The 22,264-nt window shown below is 48.1% G+C and overlaps 1 protein-coding gene across 1 annotated transcript in view; it reads left to right on the forward strand.

Annotated features, from left to right (window-relative positions):
* The window catches only part of CTNNA1 (catenin (cadherin-associated protein), alpha 1, 102kDa), a 153,337-nt gene extending 137,931 nt beyond the window's left edge, over positions 1-15,406 (forward strand). Inside the window, exons 11-17 of the mRNA XM_010850311.1 lie at positions 4,473-4,673; positions 5,414-5,565; positions 9,814-9,924; positions 11,451-11,632; positions 11,756-11,861; positions 13,185-13,319; positions 14,221-15,406. Coding sequence (XP_010848613.1) covers positions 4,473-4,673; positions 5,414-5,565; positions 9,814-9,924; positions 11,451-11,632; positions 11,756-11,861; positions 13,185-13,319; positions 14,221-14,508 — 1,175 coding nt within the window. The 3' untranslated portion in view covers positions 14,509-15,406. The remainder of the gene's footprint in view (positions 1-4,472; positions 4,674-5,413; positions 5,566-9,813; positions 9,925-11,450; positions 11,633-11,755; positions 11,862-13,184; positions 13,320-14,220) is intronic.
* The last annotated feature ends 6,858 nt before the right edge of the window (positions 15,407-22,264 follow it).

Raw genomic sequence — 22,264 nt, forward strand, 5'->3', positions numbered from 1 at the left:
CTCTGATGCTGGGAGGGATTGGGGGCAGGAGGAGAAGTGGACAACAGAGGATGAGATGGCTGGATGGCATCACTGACTCGATGGACAGGGAGGCCTGGTGTGCTGCAATTCATGGGGTCACAAAGAGTCGGACAGGGCTGAGCGACTGAACTGAACTGAAGCACGGTGACAATATACAGCCTTGATGTACTCCCTTCCCAGTATGGAACTAGTCTGTTGTGTCATGTCCAGCCAGTTCTGACTTGCTTCTTGACCTGCATACAGGTTTCTCAGGAGGCAGGTAAGGTATTCCCATCTCTTTCAGAATTTTCCATGGTTTGTTGTAATCCACACAGTCAAAGGCTTTAGCATAGTCAATAAAACAGAAGTAGATGTTTTTTCTGGAATTCTCTTGCTTTTTTTATGATCCAGCAGATGTTGGCCATTTGATCTCTGGTTTGTCTGCCTTTTCTAAATCCAGCTTATACATCTGGAGGTTCTTGGTTCACATACTGTTGAAACCTGGCTTGGAGAATTTTGAGCATTACTTTACTAGCATGTGACATGAGTGTAACTGTGCAGTAGTTTGAGCATTCTTTAGCATTGCCTTTCTTTGGGATTGGAATGAAAACTGACCTTTTCCAGTCCTGTGGCCACTGCTGAGTTTTCCAAATTTGCTGGCATATTGAGTGCAGCACTTTCACAGCATCATCTTTCAGGATTTGAAAGAGCTCAACTGGAATGCTATCACCTCCACTAGCTTTGTTTGTAGTGATGCTTCCTAAGGCCCACTTGACTTCACATTCCAAGATGTCTGGCTCTAGGTCAGTGATCACACCATTGTGCTTATTTGGGTCATTAAGATCTTTTTTGTATAGTTCTTCTGTATTCTTGCCACCTCTTTTTAATCTCGTCTGCTTATGTTAGATCCATACCATTTCTGTCCTTTATTGAGTCCATCTTCGCATGAAATATTCCCTTGGTGTCTCTGATTTTCTTGAAGATTCCTCTAGTCTTTGCCAGCCTATTGTTTTCCTCTATTTCTTTGCATTATTCCCTTAGGAAGGCTTTCTTATCTCTCCTTGCTATTCTTTGGAACTCTGCATTCGAATGGGTATACCTCTCCTTTTCTCCTTTGCCTGTTGCTTCTCTTCTTTTCTCAGCTATTTGTAAGGCCTCCTCAGACAGCAATTTTGCCTCTTTGCATTTGTTTTTCTTGGAGATGGTTTTGATCACCATCTCCTGTACAATGTTATGAACTTCAGTCCATAGTTCTTCTGGCACTCTATCAGATCTAATCCCTTTAATTTATTTGTCACTTCCATTGTATAATTTGCTTTAGGTCATACCTGAATGGCCTCGTGGTTTTCCCTTGTGTTCTTCAATTTAAGTCTGAACTGGCAATAAGGAGTTCATGATCTGAGCCACAGTCAGCTCCCTGTCTTGTTTTTGCTGACTGTATAGAGCTTCTCCATCTTCAGCTGCAAGGAATGTAATCAATCTGATTTCAGTAATGACAGACTGGTGATGTCCATGTGTAGAGTCATCTGTTGTGTTGCAGGAAGAGGATGTTTGCTATGACCAGTCTGTTCATTTATTACCCCTAAAATTGGTTTATGTGAAAAGTTCAATACATTTTACGTTTTAATAGTGCAGTGGTATAAACTCAAAGTCTCCTAATGTTTGAATTTGTTGTTGTTTTTCAGTCATTAAGTCATGTGTGAATCTTTTTGACCCCATGGACTGCAGCACCCTAGGCTTCCCCGTCCTTCACTGTCTCCTGAAGTTTGCTGAAACTCATGTCCATTTGGTCAGTGATACTGTCCAACCATCTCATCCTCTGCTGTCCCCTTCTTCTCCTTTTGCCTTCAGCCTTTCCCAGCATCAGGGTCTTTTCCAGTGAGTCATGTCTTCGCACCAGGTGGTTAAAGTATTGGAACTTCAGCTTCAGCATTATTCTTTCCAATGAATGTTCAGGGTTGATTTCCTTTAGGATTGACATATTTGATCTCTTTACAGTCAAAGGGACTCTCATTAGTCTTTTCCAGCACCACAGTTCAAAAGCATCAATTATTCTAGTCCAACACTTACATCCATATGTGACTACTGGAAAAACCATAGTTTTGACTTATACAGACCTTTGTTGGCAAAGTGATGTCTCTGCATTTTAATATGCTGTCTAGGTTTGTCATAGCTTTCCTTCCAAGGAGCAAGATGCTGAATTATGGTCTTGTTAGCTGTCTTGTGGTAATTCATTCTCCCCTCCCCGCCTTTTTTTTACTGCTGTATTTTGGCTCCTTGGAAAGATATTTAATTGATGATATAAAAAAAATTTTTTTTTAAGACTTTTAGAGCAATTTGAGAGGAAGCCAAATTAAGAAGAAGGTACAAAGTTTTTCTATCTATTTTCTGCCCCTACACATGCACAGCCTCCTTGTTATCTACATCCCCCATCACAGTAGCACATTCATTATAATTGATGACCCTACAGTGACACGGCTCACTCTTGGTAGTGTACCAATGTAGCCATCATTACAGCGTCATACAGAGTGTTTTCATTGCCCTCAAAACCCTCTGTCCTCTACCTGTTCACTCTTCCCTGCTCCAGAACCTGGCAACTCCTGAGGTCCCTTCATGTCTTTTCATACCTTGATAGCACTTTTTTTTTTTAAGTGCAGAATAATATTTCACGGTCTGGATGTACCACAGTATTTCAGGTTGCCTACTGAAGAACACCTCGATTGCATCGTAGTTTTGGCAGTTATGAGTAGTTATGCTGTAGACATCTGTGTGCGGGGCTTTGTATGGAATGCAATTGCTGTATCACATGGTAAGAGTATGTTTAGTTTTGTAGCTGCAAGCCATGCCTGCCATCTCCAGGGAACTACAAAATGGAGGGCCCTGTTCCTGGAGCCTGCTAGGTATCTGGAAGCCCACAGGCAGGGCATTGTGGTGGCTCTGTTCTTTGCTGGATCTGCTAAGTACTTGCACTTACCTCTGGCTCCCCTTGAGATAAGAGGAAACAGCGTCATGTCCTCTTGCTTGTTTGAGGTATCTGAGGAGGTAAAGCTTTTGTAATCACTCTTCTAGACATTGTGTTATGTAACATGACTGTGTCAGCAGAGGCTGAGAGGGAAGGGTAATGACTTTTAGAAGGGAATTAAATCAGGAACCAGTCCTAGATAATGACAGGTCAAAAACATAAGGTAACCAGGATGGCAAAGAAATGGTCGGCTGTGTTTCTCGGGTTTTATTATTTATAATTTTATTTATGTATGGCTCTGCTGGGTCCTCATTGCTGCACCTGCTTTTCTTTAGTTGCGGAAAGCGGGGGCTCCTGTTGCGGTGTGTGGGCTCTCGGGCTTCAGTAGCTGAGGCGTGTGGGCTCAGTAGTTGTGGCACCTGGGCCTAGTTGCTCCGTGGCATGTGGGGTCCTCCAGATCAGGGACTGATCCCATGCCTTCTGCATTGGCAGGCAGATTCTTTACCACTGAGCCACCAGGGGAGTCCCCATATGTGTTTTTTAAACAGATTACATTACAGTCCTGACTCTTCCAGAAAAACCAGAGCCATTAGTCTTTGACCTGTTGAGACATGAACTGTCTTGGTTTAAGAAAGGGAGCATGTCTTTAACAGACAATGCTTCTCAGATTTCTTGCGTGTCTTAAGGAAAGCTGCTTTCTGAACAGGAAGAAAATAGCCAGACAATGACCTGGAGACTGTGTCGCTCACCCACCGGCCCCATGCGGTGTGGGCAGCCCTGTCATGAGGGCTCTCTGCTGGTGGACTGCACAGTTCCTGGTGGTGAGAACATTCCCTTTCCCATTCTGCATCAGCCCCTGCAGATCCTCATCCATTTCAATGGCTGCACAGTGCCCATAATTTATTACTCTATTCTGGGACATTTTGGTTGCTCCCACTTCGCTATTATAGATGCGGTTAACGTGAACTCCTCATTCTGGGGTTCCCGATACCCAGGGTGAAGCTTTGTCTTTGAGGAGAAACAGTTCTGGTAGATCTTCCAAATCCAACTCCACCGAGGCTTTTGCCTGCCTTCCAGGCCCTTCTCATGTTCCAGAGTTGTCCTGATGTCTAGGTCGTTTGTCTGAATACCATTGGCATCTCCTGGAGCAAGGGGCAAGGGACTGGGAATAGTGAACCTTGTCTTCTAATTAGACTTCGGGATATAAAATCAGTGAAATTGTTTAAGGGAAAGAGAAATTATCAAGGATTCTGAAAGATGGGCATCTCTGCCTGTCTCTTCTAAACCTGGAATAAAGATGGTTATTCTTGGAGGTGATTACAGGTCCAGTTTCTAGGGGAGAGTTGATCCCATGGGTAATCTGGTCTCGAGTGAAATGATGTGTGTAAAGCTTCTGGCACAGTAGCAGGCACACAGTGAGCACTGGATGAGTGACAGGTGCCAACTTAAAATTGTCCCCTTCTGGTGGGAGGCCTCCTCCCTCATTCGGCTGTTTTTGTTTGTTCCTCAGAGAATCACATTTTGGAAGACGTGAACAAATGTGTCATTGCTCTCCAAGAGAAAGATGTGGATGGGCTGGACCGCACAGCTGGTGCAATTCGAGGCCGGGCTGCCCGGGTCATTCATGTCGTAACCTCAGAGATGGACAACTATGAACCAGGGGTCTACACAGAGAAGGTGCTGGAAGCAACCAAGCTGCTCTCCAACACAGGTGCGGGATTCCCTCCCTTACCTGTGCTCCTCACACACAGATGGCCCTGTGGTTAGGAAGTAGGACATTGGGACTCAGTTTGATTTTCAGACAAGAGTTCTGGAAGGTACATCAGATTGATGAGTCATTGGTCAGCCACAGTAAGACCACACAAACACGTTTCCCTTATTTGTGTCCCACAGGTAGTAATGGGAGTCACTCTAAACTCAGTATTTTAAGATGAACTTCTGAGTTATATCTCTAGTTAATGAACACACTAAATTAAGGAGGGTCCCATTCTAGCAAGGCCTCTGCTGCTGCTAAGTCGCTTCGGTTGTGTCCGACTCTGTGCAACCCCATAGACAGCAGCCCACCAGGCTCCCCCGTCCCTGGGATTCTCCAGGCAAGAACACTGGAGTGGGTTGCCATTTCCTTCTCCAATGCACGAAAGTGAAAAGTGAAAGTGAAGTCGCTCAGTCGTGTCTAACTCTTAGTGACTCCATGGACTCCTGCCCACCAGGCTCCTCAGTCCAAATCCCAATTCAAATTCTCAGCCATCTAAATCCTGTGTTGCAGAATCTAGCCAGAGACAAAGAAGAGGATTCAAGTCTTTGTAAAATATGGCATTTAATTTATTTGAACCATAAATACCTCTCACATAGGTAGAAGCAGAGGCTCTTCATCATCCACTCTGCCTCTCTGCATCTGACTGAGGGATTTAGGAGGGCTGGTGGTGATGTTATCATCTCTCTTCTCTGCAGTCATGCCGCGTTTTACTGAGCAAGTGGAAGCGGCTGTGGAAGCCCTCAGCTCAGACCCTGCCCAGCCCATGGATGAAAACGAGTTTATCGATGCCTCCCGCCTGGTGTATGATGGCATCCGGGACATCAGGAAAGCGGTGTTGATGATAAGGGTGAGTAACTGCATTTCAGATGTTTTAACAGCTTCCTTCTTATCATTTGCTAAACTTGAGCAATGCATCATTCTGGAACTCAACAGATGTGTTGGCAGTATATTAAAACCATGAATCTAAGGGCTGTTAGGAGGAGATATGTTTAATTACGTTGTCTAAAATGACTTTTACTTGCAAGTTAGAGCCCAAACTTGGGCTGAGAAAAGGGGACCTAGTATGAGTTGAGGCTTCCTCTTGAGTTAAAGGGCAGTGACAGAAAATAAAGGCTCCTCAGTGAATTTCAGAGAAGGGAGTATTTCCCTTATTCAGGTTGAAGCTGTTCTTTACATGTAGCACTCCTCACCTCAGAGGGGTGGCAGGCAGGCAGGGCACTAGAGCCCCAGGGTGTTGAGGTGGAAGATGAGGGGCTGTGCAGCCCTCGGTGATGCTCCTGATCTCAGGGCCAAGTGTCCAAGAGCCCTCTCACCATGGCTGAAGGGAAATGCCACCCACTCTGGGCCCCATTTGACCCGTCTTCTCTGAGCCAGCGGCAGTTCTCACCATCTGAGACAGTGTCTGGGGTCCCCTGGACATGCACAATGGGGTTTTGAGAAACCAACACCTCCTCTGTGATCATCCTGTGTCTTAGGCTGGGACTCACATAGCAGCTGATCCCTCACACGCTGTTCTGAACATGAATGTGTTGCTCTGGAAGCTGAGAGCAGGACCTGTGCCAAGCTTTCCTGGGGTCACCTGGATGCCCCCAGGCTCGGGCCAGCCCTGCTGTAGCCACAGAGCCAGCATTTGGAACATCGGCCTGCTGAGTAGACGGTTGCTGGGCTCTGTTGACAGTCTAGTCATGTCAGGGAGTTTCCATTACACCTTCATGGTTTGCTGGTCAGACCTTCCAAGGTGGACAGGGTTGTGTCCCCCTTTTTACCAGAGGCCATTCCTAAGTAGTTGCATCAGGCTGGATGCATTCTGTATGCAACGTAAAAACACTTGGGCATTACTGCACTCCTCTCGGGTAAGGAGCAACGAGAATGGCTCAAGGGTTGTATGGCTGGCTGCTGGCTGTTCCTGCAGGCCCGGGTCACCTGCACATACTGGGGGTTGGGAGGGGATCTGGGGGAGCCTGTTGCTTTCTTCACCCCTGCTGCTGTGCTGGAGAGCAGCCCATGCTCAGGGAGGCCTGGCCTCCAGAGGTGCGAAGGGATCCCTGGGTCAAGCGCACCAGTGTGGCAAAATGCAGCCCTGTTTTTCCAAAGTTCTTTGCGTGCAGACAGAGAATAGAAGAAACATTAATAATCATGAGTTGTTGAGTGTCTGAGGTGAATGCCTTTGGGGTTTTAAATGAGCTGGCACTGCACACACCCCAGGATACCTGCACATCTAGGGCCTGTTCTGTGGAAGCAGGATTCCTCCTCACATCTGAGACTCTCAGCAAGTTCCCTCATCTCTCTTAAGATGCACATGATGGTGTTGATAGCTTTGATGGGATGAATTGGAGATAACGTGCTCAGGTCAGGACCTGGCATGTAGTAGCTGTTTCCTGTGTGCTCACTGCTGTGTTGGATCGTAAGTATGAGAGGCCCTGGCAGGTGTGGTGAGATGGAACCTGGGTGTGGTCACCTGGGAGGGCTCAGAGAGCAAGGACGAGTAGGTCTGCAGCAGCCTTGGTTTAGCTCCTTTTTGTCTTGATTTAATTCAGGAACCATCCTTCCAACCCCAGGGCCTCTTGGTTTCTTGATGTCTTGTCCTCCCCCATACTCAGCCTCTTTTGCCTACTCTTGCCTGGTCTTTGTCATAACCAGCATCTCCATCATCCCTTTGGTCAGCTGCTCCCTTTGGTTCTGTGACTCCAACAGTGCTTTGAGTCCGTCGAGATCTTCAGCCGGTTGGTCCTCCCCACTTGCAACCCTCACTCAGCCTCTCGGGTGCTTGCCTCACTCCTATTCCAGCTTCTGTTTCATCAGTAAAATCTCTCTTGCACCCTTTTACTCCCCTTATTTGCCTTTCAAAATACAACCCTAGTGAAATTCTGTCTCCTGCTGAATGTGGTGCATAAAAGTACAGTCATCTGACTGGGGTCACTGGACCCAGGATGTCAGGGGACTGTTGGTGCTACACAGCCGTAGAGTCTGGGAACACTTCATACCTTCTCCCCTTTCCCCACCTGTGCCCCATCCTACCTGTCTGGCCCTGAAAGTAAAGTCACTCAGTCATGTCCAACTCTGCGACCCTATGGGCTGTAGCCCGCCAGGCTCCTCCTCCATCCATGGGATTTTCCAGGCAAGAATACTGGAGTGGATTGCCTTTTTCTTCTCCAGTGGATCTGCCCAACCCAGGGATCGAACCTGGGTCTCCCACATTTCAGGCAGACGCTTCACTCTCTGAACCACCAGGGATCCATCGTTTCCGAGGATCCTGAGGTGGTTTGAACATCTGCTCCTGGCTGAGCCTGTTCTCTGCACTGGGTCTTGTTCCCTATTCCTCCAGCACTTTTCCCCCAGCAGACAAACATGCCTTAATGTCTCCCACTGTAAGAAAATCCACTGGCCCCCTCCTCCTCAGTCTTGCTGGTTTCTCCTCATCCTTCATCTTCACAGCCCGTGACCACGGGTACACCCTGTAGCATAGTTTCTCACCTGTCTCTTTTCTGACTGTACTCATTTGCTTGGAGCATAAAGATGAGAAAACCAGCGAGAGGCTGACTCCCATGGTCCACTCCTCCAGCCACCCTGCTTGCTGCCCCTCGCTTGTCATCCCCAAAGTGAGCTCCGCATCTCTCCACCCTGCTCTCTCATCAGTTGATGGCACGTCTGTCTTCCACTTGCTTAGGCCCAAATTTTAGATTCACCTTTGATTCCACTTTTTGCCTCATACACTGAATCTGATTTATCAGCAGATCCTGTTGGGTCTACCTTCACAATAAGTAGGGATTCTGAACATGGTTACTGCCCTGGTCTAAGCCACCAGCACCTTTCACCTGGATTCATGCAGCTGCTTCTCAGTCTCGCTCTTCACATCCTTGGGTGCCTGCAGTCTTGTATCTGTGAGAGCAGGGATGTTTGTCTCTGTCATTCTGTACCATAAGAGCCCAGAACTGCTTGCTTGGCACACAGAGATTCAACAAGTGAATGAACAGATAGAAGATAATTTGGTTTCCCTGGTAAGAACAGTTCTTCGGGCTGTGATGGGCTATGGAGGAAGGTGGGGAAGTAGAGATCCTGTTAAGAGGCACCCCTCACTACAAGGCTCAAGTGTCTGTCACTCCAGAATCACAATGGCCAACAGCAGCTGGACCCCAGGTGTTGCACTGACGTGTAACTCACTGGTGCCTCACGTGACCCCCACTGTCCTCACCTCCACACAGAGGGACCGGCCCAGCCTTCACGTGTGTACAAACCCAACATACTCTGGGCAGTCCGGATGCTTCCTCACAGGAAGCCCTCAGGCTGGGGTTGGATTAGGTCCTGGTGCAGATGAGGGACTCGCCTCACTGCCCTCTTGTCATAGGCCGACCGGCTGGGCCAAGAGCCAACCTCAGCTGTTCTGCCTGCTGCCCTGTTGCTGATAATTTCCCGAAGATTACATTATGTTTTAAGTCAGCAGCTAATCACGAGAGGCTGGAGGGTGTACAAAATAAGAATTTTTATTTCATAATTAAAGCAAAAAAGTGATCAGTTCTTTTGGTATTTACTCAGACTTTATCTGCCATATTCTCTTTTCCTTTAATAAAAGTACATAAAAACACACTGCCTGTTTTTACTCCTCAGATCAACCTTTGCTAACCTAAGAGGAATCCCAGTATTAATTCAGTTAATTTTCTTTTTTCCATTAAAAAATGGCAAAGTTATAAGAATCTGTTTAATGTATGAAACTGCTATTTTTACTACAGTACGTTTTCCACCCAGAACAATTCTCACATTTGTCTTAAGATGCAGGTGTTGGAGAAGTACACGAAGTGAAAACCTTTTGTCAAGCAGAGTCTTGACTCTCTGGTAGAAACTGAAACCCTCCAGGTCCTTTGGGAATGCTGGTGTGGTGCCTTTGCTCGCTGTTTGTTGAATGGACTGCTTGGCACATGCATCGGTGAAGCAGGGTTCAAATATTGAGCAACTTTAACTTTATTCCTCGTGGCTGTTTAGAGTACTGCAGAAAATTCTGGATGTCTTTACATCAGACCCTGGGGCTGTGGGCCCAGGGGCTTGGGGTTGCTGGCGGCCCAGGGTTGTGTTTGACTTGTCATTTCTGTCTTGGTGGCAGACCCCTGAGGAGCTGGATGACTCTGACTTTGAGACGGAAGACTTCGATGTCAGAAGCAGGACAAGTGTCCAGACAGAAGATGACCAGCTAATAGCTGGCCAGAGTGCCCGGGTAAGGATCAGGTTTAACTTGTCCTGCAGACCTTCCTGTCTCTCCCTGTTCTTAGCTTTTTATTTTCCAGAAGAACTCTCTCATTATTGAAAACACCATTTTTCCTCTCATTTTCTCTGGCAGTGGAACCTTATCCTAAAGTTGTGGCACCTGCTAGTCCATTGTAGGTTCATCCAGAATGTCTCCTCAGCTAGAGCAGGGCAAGAACATGGCCCCCTCAGCTGTACCCTGAGGCTTTGGTTTATGAAGAGCCCCGAGTCAGGAAAGCGCTATGCTCCAGTCAATGCAATGTTTGTTAATAGGACAGTGAAACTCAAAAAAGATTGCTGTCTTTGCCTATCTCAATGATACCACAGGCATGAACTATTTAATTATTCATGGGGAAAAAAATAACAGTGGTACATTCAAGAAAATCAGAGCCATTGCATTCATTTGAGTCGTTAAATCTTCAATCAATTGCATTTATGTTTTTGGGAGGATGCCAAGAAATATTACTAAGGAGTCTTTTTTCACCCCTTAGAAGTCATTTTGAACAGCGGGTTCATCTCTGCTTTAAGCCCCACTGGGTCCTAGCCCTTGGGGAGCTGAGTCGAGAGGAGCCCTAGGCCTGAGTCTGGGGCTTGAGGTAGGTGGCGGGCCTCCAGGTGCCGCAGGCTTAGGTGTGAGTGCCTGAGAAGTGTGCTCTGCAGCAGGTTCTCTTCTGCCTCCTTTAAAACTTACATTTTAAGACTACTTCTGGGTCATCTTGCAAAGTTGGAGATGTATATACTGACACCAGGGAAAGGCCTGCATGCATTAGCCCCTCCCTCATCCCCATGGCAGGAGGCGAGGTTGACATTTTTTTTTTTAAGGTTAATGGAAGTTTATTTTTCTTCAAAGTAATTTTATTGGAGTGTAGTTGATTTACAATGTTATGTTAACTTCAGGTGTACAGTAAAGTGATTCAGTTATACACATATTCATTCTTTTTTAGATGCTTTCATAGGTTATCACAGAATATTGAGTAGAATTCGTTGTGCTGTACAGTATGTTCTTGGTTATATGTATAAAATACTGTATGTTCATGCCAAGCTCCTGATTTACCCACACCCCATCACGTTTCCCCTTTGGTAATCAACCCTAAGTTTGTTCTCAAAGTCTGTAGGTCTGTTTCTGTTTTGTGAATAAGTTCATTTGTATCTTTTTAAAAAATCCGATTCCACATATGTCTAATATAATGTGATATTTGTCTTTCTGACTTCAGAAGATGAAACTTTTAAAGAATTAAGCAGGTTTTGTCCCTGTGCAGGTGTGATCAGGAAGCTTGTACATTAGCCTACAACTCCTCATACCGTTATTCTTGAAAGTGGGTCGGGAAGCTATAAACTTCACAAAATGAGAATAAATGGTTCTTCAGGCAAAATGAAACCTATTAAAGCATCATCCTACCTATGTCATAGATTGCTTGGTGGAAATATTCTTGGTTAATGCACTGTGAGAACTTCATATTCTCTTTATGTAAGAGCTTTCTGTGCTTCTGATTTCAGGCGATCATGGCTCAGCTTCCCCAGGAGCAGAAAGCAAAGATTGCGGAACAGGTGGCCAGTTTTCAGGAAGAAAAGAGCAAGCTGGACGCTGAGGTGTCCAAGTGGGACGACAGTGGCAATGACATCATCGTGCTGGCCAAGCAGATGTGCATGATCATGATGGAGATGACGGACTTCACCCGGTGAGCAGCCCCTCCCTGCAGGCCACCTCAAGTAGGCAGGATGTGCTGCTCCGTACATCCTTTGCTGTTCATCTCCACCTACAAGGGCTTTAGTTAACAATCATCCTTGTTCCCTGTTTTCAGAGGTAAAGGACCACTTAAAAACACATCAGATGTGATCAGTGCCGCCAAGAAAATTGCTGAGGCAGGCTCCAGGATGGATAAGCTTGGCCGCACCATTGCAGACCATGTAAGTAACAGACTTGCCCCACAGGCCTTAAAGTTCATGCTGGACTCGGGCAGCCCAGGGGTGGTAACAGTGTTTTTCATGAGCCACAGCACTTTCCTAATCTCAAACAGTGTTCTTAACTCACCAACCTGCTTGATTAACATCAGCATAGAGTTTTAAGGATTTCTGAATTCCTGTTTCTTTGACAAGTTTTATAAGACAGGCCCAGTTTGCATTACAGCACATCTCTGCATTACATCACATACACACATAGGTGTGTATGTCCTAAAATCTTGCCTTGATTGACAGCTAAAACCAGCCTTTACTGTTAGCTCTTCAGATCTCTTTAGAATGTCAGCTCTGGGTAGGAGCTAATTCTGCAAGCCCCAATAATATACTGAAACTAAGTGCGTTAAGAGCCTCTTATGGGTGTATTTCACGTAAGAGTCAGGAGCTCTTTGGTCTGGTGCTTTGGAAGCATGATGTGCCGAAGTGGGGACAGACGTCTGTGTTCCCAGCCACCCAGCCTTCATCCCTTTTCTCTACTAATGTGTTGAAAAAAGTGTGTAAACCTCCAGGAAAGTTTACAAGCTATTTTCAGCTATAGTTACAAAGCCTTCCCACTGCTTTCCCTCAAGTGTCCACATGCTCAGCCTGCACCAGGGCTGCAGGACAGTGACAGTGCTCAAGCCAAAGACTGGGAAGCCCTCCTTAACGCCCCTCTGTAAGGGCTTATATCTGGTACTCAGCCCCAGTACATCTACTGGCCACATGAATGTGAGCACCATCTGGTCTCTTCCTCTCAGCAGCCACCACTCAGTCCATCGTGCACAGCCTGTGCCTGCAAGACTATGGCCTTCCTCACTGACTCCCTGCTCCGCCCTCCACACAGCTCCCAACACAGTCTTCTTACACAACCATCTTAAAATGCAAATGAGGCATGGCTCTGCCATGCTTCAGGAGCTGCTGAGAATAAAAAACCCCAGCCTCACAGAAGGGAGGTGTTGGCGTCAACACTTAAGAGGTGCTCTGCTTGCTTTGGTTGACGCACTTGTTCTCTATCTTTGCCTAAAATGACTCTCCTTTCATCAGGTGTTTAGAGTGTGCACCACTGAGCAGATCTGGGCCCTCTGAGCAGACAGCCCTTCACTCTAGCTCATGACACCGTCACTTTTCTCCAGAGGCAGGGACCCCAGCAGAGTTGCTGAGGGTAGTGACAGCCCGGGTACTTGGATAATCCTCTCTCATCCTTGCTGCAGCACTGACTGAGCCTGTCAGAATAGCCCTAGGAATGGGTGTGTTTGGGCTCAAGAGTGCTTGGTGCTAAGTCCGCTCTCTCGTCAGTGCCCAGACTCAGCCTGCAAGCAGGACCTGCTGGCCTACCTTCAGCGCATCGCCCTTTACTGCCACCAGCTCAACATCTGCAGCAAAGTCAAGGCCGAGGTGCAGAACCTTGGTGGGGAGCTGGTCGTCTCTGGGGTAAGTTTCCTCTGTCAGTGGGAGGAAGTGCTGGGAGAGGATCCATAGTTTCCTCTCGGAGGCTGAGGGCTGCACGTCGGCTCCTCTGTGCATATTGCAGCTCTGCTGAACACGGTTGGTGACAGTTAGGAGCCCTTACTGTGCTGGCCTCTTCCCTTTTGCTTCTGTGGGAAAGAGTATTTTTATCCTCCTTTTTTTTCTTCTTCTAGAGAGAAAGTGAGCCTGTTCAGAAATTGCAGAGACATACAGCCTTTCTCAAACCCCCTCCACCCTCAAAGAGCCCCAGTACACTCTCTCCCCTTGTCTGTTTCGCAGGTCACATCACACAGTTCTGGACCTGTCACCCTAGGGGAACAAGGACACCTCACTCCATGGAAGCCCCGTGGCTTCTGCTAAACCCCACACAATTTCCTTTCAAAGAACTTTGAATGTTGGACATACTTAGACCATTTGTTTACCTGCTCCAACATCAAATGCCCCTGTCTCTGGGGACAATTACCCATCTTCTCTAAATGTGAGGGGAGTCCCCTGGGTCTTTACTCAAAGCATGGGGCGCTCTGTCCAGGAGGCTGACCTAAGCCCCCCACCCCATGCCTGTGGCTGTTGACAGTGCTTGTTCTGCAGATCATCCCCCGCCTTGTTTGAAAACTGTTGAGGGCTAGGGCAGGTAAGGTAATGGTACCTTACATTTTTATTACTCTTCCCTTCAGAAGATCTGAAATACAGGCATTTTCAGGGTGTTTGGATGAGAGCACCTAGCCGTTGGGAGAGCTGATTAGGAACGAGGGCTGCTTCCGGGCCCCAGGAGAGTGGGGACTCCCTGTCGGGGACCGACAGGCCAGCCGGACCTTCCACCCCAGACCCTGGCCCGTGCTCCTCACCTCCTGTCTGTGCCTCTCAGGTGGACAGCGCCATGTCCCTGATCCAAGCCGCAAAGAACTTGATGAATGCGGTGGTGCAGACAGTGAAGGCATCGTACGTGGCCTCCACCAAATACCAGAAGTCCCAGGGGATGGCGTCCCTCAACCTCCCTGCTGTGTCGTGGAAGATGAAGGCGCCTGAGAAAAAGCCCTTGGTGAAGAGAGAGAAACAGGATGAGACGCAGACCAAGATTAAAAGAGCATCTCAGAAGAAGCACGTGAACCCCGTGCAGGCCCTCAGTGAGTTCAAAGCTATGGACAGCATCTAAGGCTGCCCGGGCCCTCCTAAAGATCCCTCATCATTCTTCACTCACATATATTTGCTAAATAGAACACTGATGTTAGATCCCATAGGGAAATAGATTCTTGAGACCTGGCCAACCTGGTGAATTTTGTAAGGACGTACTTGTGTTTAAGTCATAGAATTCAGGGGCATATATCTAGCTATATTTTTTATACTCCTAAATAATTAAAAGTAAAAATTCCATAACCAAAGAGACTCCCACATGAATGTGTTAGTAACACTGTTGACCAAGTTGAGATGCCTGTCCTCCCAGTGGTGGTAGCAGTAGGTTTGGGAGAGGGGATCTACCAGCATCTTGGTTCAGGGAGGGGCTTCCCCCAGTTCTGGCCACTTGGCTGGTAGTAAATGACCAAAGACGACCCGGAGGAAGCATCCCGGGCGTCTTAGGAGGCCTTGGAGAAAGGAACATTCCTAGACAGGTCTTTAGAGGGACAGACCACACAAAACTAATTAAAACAATGTATCACAAAGAAAATGGATTACTCTCTTTATAACATGAAAGGAGGATTTTAATGCATGGTTACAATTACTAATGTACTCTGCTGTGGGACATTAATAAAGTTGCTTTTTTTCAGGCTAGAATGTTGTGATGCCATAATCAGAACATGCTCTTTTAACTTCCTTCAGTTTCCAAATGTAAATTCATCATTGGGTTCACTTCTAATAATTGCAGCGCTTCCTGCTTTGGGCTTAGGAGAAGCCTGACAAAATAGTGTTTGCTTAGGCAATGATTTAGACTTACCTTATTTGTGATTACTATAGCGATTACTATAACTACAAGGTATAATTTTACTTTATTTAAATTTTATGCATTTGAATGTTTTTACACTAACTTTTCCCAATAAAGTCCACTATGAAACCAAGTCTAAGGGGCCAGAGTTCTTTTCTTTGCCTTCCCATAGAGTGGAGTTTTTACATCAGACATCTCCTGGATTTGCCCCCAGCATCTGCCATGCTCCGGCCTCCCGTTGGCCCTCTTTCCTGGATGGTACTGCCCAGGGAGGGAGCAGACTGTGCAAAGGGCTCAGGGCTGTGCCTCCTTGGAGCTTCCAGGCTGGGCCGGCTGGGAGGGCCACGCCCACCATGGGAATTCACATGTCTGTACTTCAGGGTGCAGGGCAGAACCTCAGAGGCATCCTTGACATCTCCCTGGAGGTCAACCCTCCCCTTCTGAATCATCCCCACTGGTTTGTAACTGTACCAAGATGATGGCTGCCTTACAAACCTCCTGAACCTGCTGTCCTTTCCCAGCCTACGTCCCCATTCCTTAGAGAGTGTCGTCCTTGTCTCCCCTTCCTCACTTCCTGCCGCTCCAGTCAGCTCTGCATGCCCATCTTCCTCTCTGCACCGTCAGTGGCCAAGGTGCACAGGCCCTCCCCGCTCACAGCTCCTCCTCAGCCTCCGAAGCATCTCACTCCGGTTTCTTGTTCCTCACAGGGTGCTCCTCCTCCTCCTCCTAGCTGGTCGAAGTTGCGCTATCTGTCCCAGGGCTCAGTCCTCAACCTCTTCTCTTTGGTTCTGCTTACTCCTGATCTTAGCCAGATTTCTGGCTTTAAATACCATCCAAATGCCAACTTTTCCTAGAACTAGACTTCTATAACTGGCGGTCTCCTAAACTCTCCACTTGGATGTCTTTATACATATTTTACAGATTCTTCCCTTTGAAATGTATGCTGGGGCCAGCTACTTCTCACCAGTTCTGTTTGCCGTCACCTGGTCCAAGACCTCATCACTGCATTAGCTTCTCTTAGCATGTAACAAACTGCCCTCAAACTCAGCAGCCAAGACAACAAGCATCACTCACAGCTTCTGAAGATAAGGGATCCAGGAGCAGCCGAGTGGAAGGTTCTGACGCTTGGGTCTCTTGTAAGGCTGTCTCTCTGGATGCTTGTGAGCAGAGGACCCACTTCCAGGCTGCTTCACAGGGCGGGGGTGGGAGGCTGCGGTCCGTGCCAGGTGGGCCTGCCTTCCCACAGAGCGGCTCACGCCCCCACCAGAGTGAGCGAGCCGAGAGGATGGCAACCAGATGGAACCTACGGCGTGTTTTAAAAACCTGATCCCAAAAGCAATACGTGATGCCTTCAGTGTTATGTTGGTGACACAAACCACCCTTGGCCCACAGTGGGAGGGGACAACACAGGGGCACAGGCCAGGAGGTGGCTCCCACGGTCGTCTGCATGTGGACGCTGCAGTAGGCTCCTTCCCCGCACCGCCCCCCCCAACCCCCACCAGGCGTCCCCAATCACCGTTTCCATGGCTCACAGTAACCCCTCAGAGACAAGCCAGAGCATGTCATTCTCTTAGCTCAACCTTCCAGTGGCTTCCATGTCCTAAAAGCCAGAGTCCTAATAGTGAGTGTGGACGCTTTTGTCTCTGGCCTTTCTTCTCACCGTTCTTTGCATATCTGCCCTTTGCCAGTTTTGGTTCTGCTCTCCCCAGAGACCCACCCCCCCCAATTCCTTCTCAAGATCTCCTTCAGATGTCTTGTCAAAAGTCTATCAGAAAGACTTCCCCTGATATTTTGCCTCCCTGCTTCACAGGGATAGGAATCCACTCTCCAAGGCCCAGGACACAGGTACCCTGGGGACCTGGGGGTCCCTTGTGGGGCCAGGCCCACAGACGCTGACCTCCCTTCACTCGGCCCCTCCTCCTTACTGACTCAGAATCCACGCTGACACTTGCAACACTCATGGCTTTTGCTGCCGTGACCTACAGCCCCGCACCCAGCGCCATGTAGACCATCCAGTCCACCTGTCTGCTCAGCCCATCCACTTCTCTCAGAGGCTGAGCCCACCCTGGTCTAGACAGCCCCCTCCCTCAGCCCCCAGCATCCATTACCCACTCTCCACCAAGTGATAAAAGAAACTTCCAAAAGCATTTCTCAAGAGTCAGTCCTCTGCACACAGCCCTCAGGGACCCCATGCCTGCCCTGGGAGTATCTGGACTAACCGTGCCCTTTACACCCACACTGCCCACTGGACGCGATTCCTAGGATGTCCACACGCTGCCCCCCATGAGCCCATCACTTGCATGTCCCAGGCATCACCCTCACCATCCCAACATTAATAGCACACGTTCCCAAAAGATGAAAGTTCTACTGAGCTTCACTTCCTCCTTAAGCAATAGCTATGAAATGTTTGATGTGCTACAGTTTTTCTAATACACATTAAAATTCACTTTAGTAAAGTGTTCATTGCTATAGCGCCTAAAATCTCCCCTTGTGCCACGATGGGCAAGCGTGGCCCACGACCACCCCCTTCTCACCAGGCCTTGGCCCTGTTGCCCCCAGCATGTGGCGTTGCAGTGCCAGCTCACACAGGGCTGTTCTGGCATTCTTTGGGGAAAAGGCAGTGGTCTTGGTGACCCCGTAACCTCTCAAAGGCCCTGGCACATGCTTGAGAAATAGTTGAACTGTTCAAATGATTCACTGCTTATTTAAACCAGTCAATCAGAAGATACTGGGAAGCAGAAAGCAGGTCACAGAGGCGGCACCAGAGGTCTTAACCAGCGATCCTGAATCCTCCACCCTCCTCACAGACCGTGGGCTGAGCTCGGGGGAGACCAGCCTCACCGTGTCGGTGTGGGGTTTGCTCCTGCCCCTTGGCCACCGCTAAGAGGGGTGTCTCCCCTCACATCCCGAGGCTTCTTGCTTCTCAGCCAGGGTAGCCACGACCCTCAGTGTCACCTCCCTGGGTGACACCTCAGGCCAGCTCCTCCCCTGGGTGCCTCAGCCTGGCATTACGGGCCAGCTGCCCCGTGCCCCTGCTCTGGCCATGACCTCACGCAGGCTGGGCAGAGCCCCACTGCTCTCCCCCCTGCCCTGCTAACCATAGGGCAGTGCCTCCCACAACCCCCGGGCAGACACTTCCAAGGGCCCCCCTCACCTCTGCACCCTTAATGCTCACAGCGTCCACTCTCCACCCAGGCAAGGATTGCCCCCCACTGAAGAAGAGGAGCAGCTGCCTCATGCTGGGCACACCCAGGGCCCATGTAGGCCTTCACCCACATCCCCCAGTTGCTTGTTTGCTGCTCGTGACGTGTCGCTATTACTGCCCCTCAAACTCTACAGGAGTGGCGACCAACTCTCTCACCCAAGTCACACAGCTCACGAGTTGCCCAGCCCCTCCTCCCAGCTGCTCAGTCAGTCCCTCTAACGCCCCCAGGTTCAGACCAGCCCTCAGGAGCCCCAGAGGGCAGGCTCTTCTCCCCAGAGACGCCCTCAGACTCCCACCGCACCTGCCCGTTCCTGCACGGGTCCTCAGGACTGCGTGTCAGCGTGCAGGGGTTCTCCAGGGGGTGAGGTCACCCTGTCACTGGTCACGGGATCCCAGTCCAAAGCATTCTAGCCCTCAATTCTCACGCCCCCATTTCCTGCCTGACCAAGTTTGCCTTCCCTCAGTGGTTCTCATCAGCACACAAAAATATGTCATAGACCCCAGAGTTTAAAACAAGGGGACAAAAAGCCTTTCCAGGTCCATGTCTCCCTCCCCTGAGACAGAGCTCCTCAGGGGAACGTTGGGACCGTCTCCAGTGCCCACCACCACTCTCCCTGCTCGGTCCAGCCCTCCTCTCGGCCTGACGTGCTGCTGGCAGCCACGCTCCCTCCTTGTCACGCTTTCTCCAGATTTCCACCATCACATCCTCACTCACCTTGCTCGAGTCTCCTTAACATGCTCCCCCTCTTGGTCTCTAACACTCAGCTAGTCCAGGCCACTGACCTTGCTTCTCTTCTGCTTGATCAATAATGTACAACAACCAGGTTTTCAGGGAGGGATGGGGAGAGGCTGCATATATATATCCATATATTTTGTTACACATTTTACTCCTATAAAGGAATTACAGTACACAACTCAATTAACGAAATAGGCAATATTCTTTACTCTCGATTCCACACAGCTTAAATTCCTTCTTTGATTTTTGCTCAAATCTTGCATCCATAGCCAACCTATGGTTGAAAGTGACAAATGAGTCTAGTTCTGACATGAATGTTGGTTGATATTTTTGTTTACCTTAAGGAGTAAGGAAGTGAAAGAACAAAAATAAATGTGGGAATTTCACTTGTCAGTGAATGATGACTTTGCTGAATCAGATAGTATCTGTCAAATACTGTAAGATAATTTCATTTTTTTGTGCTAAATATAGATGACACACAAAGCTTAACTGGCATTAATGTCTTCATCACCCCCTTTAAAGTCTAGACAATCAACAAAACAATAAATTAAGCCTTGATTTGTAACATTTCCCGACTTCCCTGGTGTAAATACTCCTACCACATCAGATTTCCAGCCACCCACGAGGTATCCTGCTGGTGGAGCTAGGAAAAGAAGTTCGAGTGCACGGTTAGTGTTTCCACCATCAGATGCGATAGACATTAAGTAATCTCAGAAGCACAGATAACAGTCAAATGCTAGGAAAGGAAACGTTTGAGTATTTCAAAGTGTCAGTCGCTCAGTTGTGTCCAACTCTTTGTGATCCCATGGATCCCACCAGGCTCCTCTGTTGAAGGGATTTTCCCAGGCAAGAATACTGGACTGGGTTACCATTTCCTCCTCCAGGGGATCTTCCCAACCCAGGGATCGAACCCAGGCCTCCTGCATTGCAGGCAGATTCTTTACCATCTGAGCCACCAGGGAAGTATTTATTACAATTTTTTAGCTGTAATTTACACAGAGTAAAATTCACTTTCTGGGGTGTCTGAATTTTGACACATGTAGTGGTTGCGTAACCACAACTGAGACACAGAACATTTCCAACATGCTCCCCAAGATTCCACTGTGCCGCCCCACTGTCGTTGAAATGTCCCCTAAGTCCTGAACAGGCCCTTTCCCTATAGTTCTGCCTTTTCCAGAATGTCCCATAAATCAACAGTATGCAGCCTTCTGAGCCTGGCTTCTTTTGAGTCCGCGGCATGCATCTGAGACGCATGCGTGTGCCGCGGGCATAGCTGTCTGTTCTTCCGTGTGGAGCAGAGCACCGTGGGGATTATTTCCATGTTGGTCCATCCACCCCCAGATAAGGGACATTTTACCTAATTCCAGTTTTGTTTTTACAAATAAAGTTGATATAATTGTTCAAGTACAAGTTTTTGTATAAACAAGGATTTTTATCTTGGGTAAATACCTAGGAATAAGAATGGAATGCTGTCTCACGGGCATTTTTTTCACCTGCTTATGTGTCATCTGTATATCCACTTTGGTGATGTCTTTGCAAATCTTTATTTTTGAAAATTGGGTTGACTGTTTTCTTGCTTTGGGAATTCTTCATATATTCTGGATGCAAAATCCTTTGTCAAGTATTTTTTTTTTGACATTGATTCTAGATACAAATCCTTTTTGCCAAGTATATATTTTCTCCCTGTTTTTGGCTTGTCTTTATTTTAATTTCACAGAACAAGTTTCTAATTTTGATATAGTTCAATCCATCAGTTTTTAACTTTACAAATTGTGCTTCTGGTGGTATAGCTAAAAACTAAAGTCACAAATATTTATTTTCCTCTCTTCTTCTAAAAGTTTTACAGTTTTTCATTTTACAGTTCTTCATTTAGGTCTGTAGTTGGTTTTGAGTTAAATTTTGGGTAAGACAACAGTTATAGGTCAAGGTTCATCTTCTAAAACATGGTTGTCCAGTTGCTGCTGCAACTTCAACTTTATTGAAGTCCTGAGGTAAGGCTTCATCCTTCACTCTTTTTTTCCCTCACACCCCACATGCAATCAGTCAGCAAGTCCTCTCACGGTGACCTTTAAAACACAGTGGAGTCTGACCACATCACTGTCTCCATCATCACCCTGGTTCACACCACATCAGCTCTCACCTGGATTTTACATCAGACCCTGCGCCGGCCACCTGCTTCCGTCCTTGCTCCCGTGTCATCTGTTCTCACCACAGCAGCGTGCGTGGTCCTGTTAAAATGTCAGTCACGTCAGGTCTGCCCTCCGCTCACAAGTCTCCAATGGCCCCATCACAAAGCAGCGGCTCCAGTCCTCACCAGAGCTGCCAGAGTCCGCCCTCCTCACGGTGCTTATTATCCTCCCTTCCACCAACTCTTGCTTTTCTTCCAACACCCAGCCATGTTCCTGCCTCTGCTATTTCCTTATATACAAAGCACTTCCCCAGATCCCACAGGGCTCACTGCCTCACTTCTTCTCTTCACACTGCACCTCCTCAGAGAGGCCTTCCCTGACACTCCTCATCCCCCATTCTGGGCTTTATTTTTCTTTAGTTTTCAGCATTCACTGTCAGACATCATGTTACGTAGCCCAGGTTGTGCTCCTTGGCTATAGGTCCCGGAGGCTCTTCCTAGACCTGCAAACAACAGTCACCGATGAACTGGATGGTGGAACCAGAATCCACCCGAGACTAAGGACCAAGAAGGCAGAGGCCCTGGATGACCCGGATGAGGCCACTGAGAAGCAGACTGCAGCCCAAGCTCCACACCTGCCAACGTCTTGTGTTATGTATGTGAAGGAGACGGCAGATGCAGTGCCATCACCTGGCTGTGGGCTCAGTCGCCTGGCACTGTCTGCCTCCCCTCACTCACTCCCGAGTCCCAGAACCTTTCTGGACCTGGCCTGCTCAGCCGTTTCTCCTGGCCCTCCCACCACTGCCTGTCAGATTAATTAAAATGATCTTCTTCTGAGCCAAACATTCAAACTTTTCAAAGCGTGTTCCACCCAGCAAACTCCAGCTCTGCCCCTCGCTGCCTCTGTGACCTCAGGCAGATC

Source organism: Bison bison, unplaced genomic scaffold, assembly GCF_000754665.1.
Source record: "Bison bison bison isolate TAMUID 2011002044 unplaced genomic scaffold, Bison_UMD1.0 scf7180017864291, whole genome shotgun sequence".
NCBI classification, from domain to species: domain Eukaryota; kingdom Metazoa; phylum Chordata; class Mammalia; order Artiodactyla; family Bovidae; genus Bison; species Bison bison.